The sequence below is a fragment of the Penaeus vannamei genome, chromosome 11 (assembly GCF_042767895.1).
Source record: "Penaeus vannamei isolate JL-2024 chromosome 11, ASM4276789v1, whole genome shotgun sequence".
In the NCBI taxonomy this organism is placed as follows: domain Eukaryota; kingdom Metazoa; phylum Arthropoda; class Malacostraca; order Decapoda; family Penaeidae; genus Penaeus; species Penaeus vannamei.
This window is the reverse complement of record NC_091559.1, coordinates 6,831,464-6,838,963: the sequence shown is the minus strand read 5'-3', so window position 1 is coordinate 6,838,963 and position 7,500 is coordinate 6,831,464. Positions and strand designations below refer to the sequence as shown.

General features: G+C 36.7%; 1 protein-coding gene across 1 annotated transcript in view; it reads right to left on the bottom strand.

Annotated features, from left to right (window-relative positions):
* Nucleotides 1-7,220, bottom strand: part of Setd3 (SET domain containing 3) — a gene marked incomplete at its 3' end in the record, with an annotated part of 11,241 nt that extends 4,021 nt beyond the window's left edge. Inside the window, 8 exon segments of the mRNA XM_070126946.1 lie at nt 306-417; nt 1,299-1,422; nt 1,850-2,041; nt 2,514-2,655; nt 3,267-3,343; nt 4,250-4,354; nt 4,530-4,645; nt 6,980-7,220. Coding sequence (XP_069983047.1) covers nt 306-417; nt 1,299-1,422; nt 1,850-2,041; nt 2,514-2,655; nt 3,267-3,343; nt 4,250-4,354; nt 4,530-4,641 — 864 coding nt within the window.
* Nucleotides 7,221-7,500: the final 280 nt, after the last annotated feature.

Below are 7,500 nucleotides of genomic sequence, written 5' to 3'. Positions count from 1 at the left end.
GACCTCATGGCCAAAAATAAGTTCATGACTAGAAACGGGTATGAATAACAATGTACATCTTCACAACACACTATATGTATTTGACCTTTTCAACCACGTCTTCTTCCAAAATAAGAAATAGTCTTCAAAAATGTGAAAAAAGTTGAAATCAATCTAACATATCTCTTGTAAAGTGAAGATATCCATAACTTTTTCTACATTTGTCACAATGACCACTGTTCATACAACTAAATCAGCTCCAACTTTTTGTGAAAATAATGTGATCTAATTCTCAGTTCACATAACAAAGACAACATTGCACATACAATTCCCTGTTCATGATTGCACATGTCCCAGGCTGGGATGAGAGCCAGCTGGCCACTAGCCCCTTTGGTCGGGACCCTGTTCTGGCGCGTCATGATTGTCGAAACTGCCCATCTGGAACAAGAAAGCAGCATTATGGGGAGCAAGGTAGATACTGCCCCAGAAAATCCCCTTATGGCTCAATTACAAAATACCATTGCTTGGTGCTTCCTTGTTCTTTGTTATTTCATTTACATTTACCATAAATTCTGCACATACGACACTTTGTTTAGGGAAAGGAATTACTGTAAAAACATCAAACTTGAAACTATACCACACTATTAAGTCTATAAATATCAATATAGATTTGATTGTATAATATACATTTGCTTTTTTCATGTCGCCAAGAGTGCTAATTGGTCATACCTAAAAGAGTCATCAAATTATCCTGGCAACACATTATATATTTTTCCTATTATCAAGCAAAACTACATACAAACACCTTTAACTCTGAAATAAAACTTCTAACAACAGAAGGAATATTTCATTCCACCAAAATAAAGCTTTTAATAACACTAATAATTTTTCACTCCACCAAAATAAAACTTTTAATAACATTATAATTTTCATTCCACCAAAATAGAGCTTTTAAAAAGACTAATAATTTTTCATTCCACCAAAATAAAGCTTTTAATATCACTGATTATTTTTCATTCCACCAAAATAAAGCTTTTAATAACTAATAATTTTTTTATTTCACCAAAATAAAGCTTCTAATAACACTAATAATTTTTCATTCCACCAAAATAAAGCTTCTAATAACACTAAAAAAAAATCATTCCACCAAAATAAAGCTTTTAATAATTAATAATTTTTTTTTCACCAAAATAAAGCTTCTAATAACACTAAATAATTTTTCATTCCACCAAAATAAAGCTTTTAATAACACCAATAATCTCTCATTCCACCAAATACTATCTTCTCTGGAGCTAAAATCACCCAAGAGCGACACTCACCTGTAAGCATCGAAGGTGAAGTAATCTTTGATCGGCCAACTTCTCGCCTCTGGTAATGAATGGAGTATTCGATAGAAGTACGAGTACTGGCGCGCAATGTTCCGGAACTGTCTGACTGCTTCTTCTGCAAAGGGTCATTTTGCTTGGTAATGGAAAGTTAAGTATTGCATTTGGGTAACTGTTTCCTTACAGTCATATTCTTAATAATATAGAAATGACAAAAACATGCAATAGAAATAAATAAAGGCATGAAAAAAAGCACGAGAGCTATAAAAATGACAGAAATAATGTGAATACTTTAGAAGCAGAAGAAAAAGTATAAAGACTTCAGAAACAAAAGAAAATGAACATGAGTTCTGCAAATCCTAGGAATGTATGAAATAGTACCAAACGCATGCCCTCCAAATGACAGAAATCTAAAAAAGTTAAATAGTTATATAGCATTCAAGTATTTCTAGCATGGCCTTTATATCATTACATCAATCTCCTCGACAAATTTGAAATACACACGTGACCATCATATAGCATAAATGATCATCATCAGCCCTCACCTAGTGCTGGTGAGCCCTTCAGGCCGAGGACCTCTTCCTGAGAGAAGTACAATGTGGTTGAATACGAGGCTGGAAGGATGCGCAAGTATGGCTGCCAGGGTGACTGTGGGTTTACATACTCCCCAAGAACGTGCAGTGCTAACGAAACATTTCCCATGTGTTGCAAGATGGGGTCACGTTCTATCAAGGGACCTGTTGGTAGATTTATAAGTGAAAATAATACACAACGATGCAATGTTTGTTAGTTGGAGTACACATTATTAATAAGCCATTTCACATTATAGCTATTAAAAGAGTAATTACGTAAGGCAAGACCATATACCTTTGGTGTTCATTAAACATCTTGACTTGTGAATCACTACCAAATGTCTTTCATATGCTTTTCAGTATTTGCCACTGTATCTGCAGGACAGTAGTATTCCTCAGAAAGAATTTACCAAGATATAACTCACACACTCACACTCACCCAGCCACCCAGCCACCCATTAACTCACACACTCACTCACTAACCCCCTGACTCACTCACTCACATACTCAAATTTACTGGGGGATGCAGGGGAGGTCTTTTTTCCCATAAAATTGATTTCAGCCTCATGCATCTTTTTTCTGTTCAATATTTACCACTGTATCTATGGGACAATGGAATCCCCCCTAAAGAACTTACCAAGGTAGGACTTTCTTGCGGTGTCCTCTGTCATCATCGCTTCCAGAGGCACGTTGATCACCTCAACTCCCTGCTGAAGATCCTCAGTGGTCTTCAACCCAAAGCCCTGCATGCCAAAGTCGCCGATCTCCACTCCACTGATCTTGAATAGATTTAAGTAATGAAGCGAAAGCTGACATAAATGTAATACTTCAAAATGAGATAAGAGGGAAAGGGGAATAAGATAGAGAAAGCAGACATAAAATGGAGAAAGTGAGAGAATGATATGGAGAGAGAGAGAAAATGAAGGGGTGAAAGCTAGATAATGAGGGAGAGAGAGGGAGGATGAAAGAGAAAAAAAGAGTATCAAAAGTGAGATGATATGAGGGGAGATGAAATGAAAAGAGAAGTGAAAACAAGAGGAGAGGAAGGGAAGGGAAAAAGAGGATGAGATGAGAAGAGTTGAAGAGAATAGAACGAGGCATAAAGATAATGCAAGGAACCAAATGAGATAAAAGAGAGAAGAATGTAAGGAAAAGAGATGACAAAGATGGAAAGGGCACATTGTCAGAATAAGAAAAATAAAACTAGTTTAAAAGTTAATCTGACATTTTCACACTTTTAAATAATGGAACAGGATATTCTAATAAAAAGATAGCTTTCAAAGGAAGACTACGAAGAATTGGAAAATTTTAAAAACATCTAATGGCAGTTTCTTTATTCTTGAGCCCTCACACCTTCCTACCAAGATAAAAAACCGGAGACTAAACTAACCTTCACACCTTTCTCCTTGAGCCACGACATGAAGGTTGGTATTTGTTCTTCACGCGAGTATGCTGGAAGCAGGACATCTGTCATGAAGAAAAAAATGGTAATAAACAAACAACAACAAAGGGAGAATGAGAACTTTCAGGAGAAATAGGAAATTGTAGCTGTTTTCACACATAAAAGAGTGCGACACTGACTCACACCCTTCGATGATGTTCGGCAATCACAATGTAATTTTCTGGAAATGTAAGGAATATGAAGTTTTACATGTAATGGTAAACTCTAAAGACATGAAAGGAAATCCAGAAAAGCTTATCAAAACTCAGAACAACAAAAATTAAATGGCATTAACTCTTCGACTATGCATTCCTCTAAAAAGGACGTCAGTGTATATGCTGATGGCCCAATACCCTTAGTGGGAGACACAAATTTTGGCGACAATTATTAGTGTTCTTGGACCCGCATCCTTCCTTAGCCTGTACACTGGCCTAAGGTGGCAAGTCACCCAGAAAACACTTGGTGTAACTATAAGAAATTCTGGCTTACTGTCACGATGCCTCGGGTGGGAAGTCACCCAGAAAACACCTGGTGTAACTATAGGAAATGCTAGCTTACTGTCATGATGCTAACATGGAAGTCACTATATAAAAAGTGTGAAGGTAATGGTTCTTTGAAGAGGGTGTCATACTGTTTGAAAAAAATGATATTTGTATTATTAGCAGCAGAGATGTCCAGAAATGGTTACACTGTTGTTCATTTTGTATATGATGAATTGACTATCAGCTCAAGATGATGCAGAAGCAGTAGAAGAAATGAAGAAGCAGAAGGAGAAGAAGGGGATGAAGAAGAAGAAAAAAAAAAGAAGTAGAAGCAGCAGAAAAAGTAAAATATATGCAAAATGAACATGTAAAGCAAACCCCAAGTCAAATACACGTATAATGTGACTTAAAAATACACAAAATACATGGAAAATATAAGCAATGGCACACCTTTCTCTAAATTTCTTATGTTCTGAATTAGCTGGAAGATTTCTGTGTATTCTGTCCATTCCTGAGCTGCGTTTGGTGCCGTTGCCGACGGTACTTTGGTACACCCTGGAGAAAAGAAAACATACTATAAAATCCTCTAAAACAGTCAAAGAAAAGAAAAGAATAAACAAAATCCAATAGTAACTTTAACGATAAGAAATTAAAATGCAACAATAAGCCTTACTATCTGACGGCTAGCTATCATCACAATATTTAAAAAAAAACTGCAAAATACACTCACGTTTGAACACCTCGTCTACTAAGGCACTCAGCTCTGTTCTGGTCTGGGGTAAGAGCTTCACGGGGCCGGTGACTTTGCTTCCCGACTTTTTGGCATTGCGTTTTTTACCCATTGTGCTGAAAATAAGAAATACTATTACAATGCATACATATATTTACATACTTTTAAAGATGTGCTTGAGTGTGTTTGAATGTGTGTGTGTGTGTGTGTGTGTGTGTGTGTGTGTGTGTGTGTGTGTGTGTGTGTGTGTGTGTGTGTGTGTGTGTGTGTGTGTGTGTGTGTGTAAGTGAGTGAGTGAGTGAGTGAGTGAGTGAGTGAGTGAGTGAGTGAGTGAGTGAGTGAGTGAGTGAGTGAGTGAGTGAGTGAGTGAGTGAGTGAGTGAGTGAGTGAGTGAGTGAGTGAGTGAGTGAGTGAGTGAGTGAGTGAGTGAGTGAGTGAGTGAGTGAGTGAGTGAAAGTAAAAAAAACATGAAGAATAATTCTGTCATTATTTCCAAGTTTTAACAATCAATCCGATTCTAACTTCTTAACATAATTGTTTTCTTCCATCCAGATTTTTTCTTTCTTTCCTGGTTTTATATCTATTTTGATGTTTACTGTGTGAAATACACTGGTTTTCATTCTCTCTTTTACCTTGATATTAGATACAATTATCAAAATAACTTTAATTGCTGCATATATCTTGTAACATAATGAAGTTGTACCTAATTCTTAAAATGAATTTCTTTGAATATTTCAAATCTTCAACATTGTAAAACACACACAAAAAAAAATCCAAAAACTAAACCTTAAAAATTATAACTCTTGACATAAAATAGAAAGTTGAAAAAAAAAAAATTCCAAATGCAAATTTTTGACACAACTAATAAAGCGTTTCTAAAATAAATAATCTTTTTACTCATCAATATGTCTACTTGCCTGGCTGAACAGTAAGCAGTTTTTTTTTTTATTAAATATTCATCTAATCATTATTTACAATAAAGAAAAAAAAGGATAATATAATAATAATGATAATTATAATAATAACAATAATAATAATAATGATAATAACAAAAATATTATCATTCCTAATATTATCAATAAAAAAAGTAATATTAATAACATTAATAATAACAGTAATAATAACAATGCTAATAACACCAATAACAATAATAACATAATATTATAATAATAATAATAATAATTATAATAATAATGATGATAATGATAATGATAATAATAATAACAATAACAAAAACAACATTAATACCAATATCAGTATCAATAAAATCTGTAAGGACACACCCACAACCCTTTTTCAGAGTTTGCGGCATCAAGCTTTGAGCATACGCTAGGTAAACGAATCTCCAACACATATATTCTAGCTTAACAGAAGTTGGTCGAATTCACATTTATCTGTTAAATTGGGAAGTAGCCAGGCTCTATCTTGCCTTAATCTATGTGGTGAAGGTTTGCGTGACTTTGGCCAAGAGCCGGAAGCACAGAGTTTGTGAGCTTTGCTTGACACTCTATTAGAAAAATTACCGGATTATATTTACAAAATGATGTCACTTAAACAGGGTTAATCTACAGATATTTTCATTGAGAGGAAAAAATATATATATATACTCAATAATATATGAAATAACTAACACAATCAACACTCAAAATTAAGGAAATAGGTTGCGATAAATGCCGTGCGGATACTAAGTCCACGGCAATCGGGTTGGCGTCTGGGGGTTAAGCCCTTGGGTCAAGAGAGTTTTGAGTTTGTATGACAATGTTCATAGATTCCTAGGAGTAGCTCCTAAGGTTTTTGGTTCGAGTAATAGGGTCTTAGTCACTTTGCAAATAATTATTAAAATCATGATTGCAGGCTTTCTATCACTGAACATTGTAGATCACAGGTTGATTTGGATAAAGCCTAGGTATTCGAACTGTAAGTGAAATGTCCATTTTGAAAGCCATTGCAGGGGACTTCCAAACATTTACATTTCAAAATAACACATCTACAAAAGGTAAGTATACTATACATCATCTGGATCATCACAACCGTCGACTGGCTCCCTGGCAAATGCCAATAAACTTCCTCCGCACATTTTAAACAAGCAATGCAGGCTCTGTCTGAGCAGTACATGCACGGTCAAGGTTTGTTGGTCTCTGCTGGAGCACGCTACACTAGAAGCTACGGCAATAACTTGACACCCTATTTGTATTGGACTATCACTGGCCTTCTCCTCATTGAGTATTAGATTCAAAAAGAAGAGATTCATGGAATATAGGCTAGTCACCTTAAAACTCAAACTTGAAATGAAACCTGATAAAGAATAACACCAAAATAAATATGAGGAAGAGAAATATACATAACTGGTAATAGACAGTAACAGACAGCAATAACTAGTATTAAAAGTAACCACACATACAACCCGGCATTTCAAACACATAAAAAAATCCTATTATAATCAAACTCACCCTCTTTTATCTCCACCGGACGCAAAAAAAAATTAGCAGACCTTCCACACGCGCAAACCCACCTTCCTCCCCCCCCTAACAAATAAATAACCAAAACGTATAAAACAGAAGACGAAGAGGGGAGAAGAGAGAGAAGAGAAGAGAGGCGAGAACCTTCCCTCTCTTGTCAACACACGCGGCCTCCTGAGGGACTATTTTGGGTCAAACAGCTGATTCCACCAGCACGAGCGAGGGGGCGGGGCTTAGGAGGGGGGGGGGGGGGGGGGGGGGGGACGGAGGAGGGAGGGGGGGGGAGGAGGAGGTGAGAGGGAGGGAGAAGAAAAAGAAGGGATTAAGGAGAAAGGGAGAAAAGGAAGGCTGGAGGGAGGGGGAGGAGAGGGAGGGAGAAGGGATGAAGGAGAGAGGGATAAACGGAAGGGTGGAGGGGAGGGAGGGAGGGGGAGGAGGTGAGAGGGAGGGAGAAGGGGAAGAAGAGAGGGAGAAACGACAGGGTGGAGGGGAGAGAGAGAGAGGGAGAATGG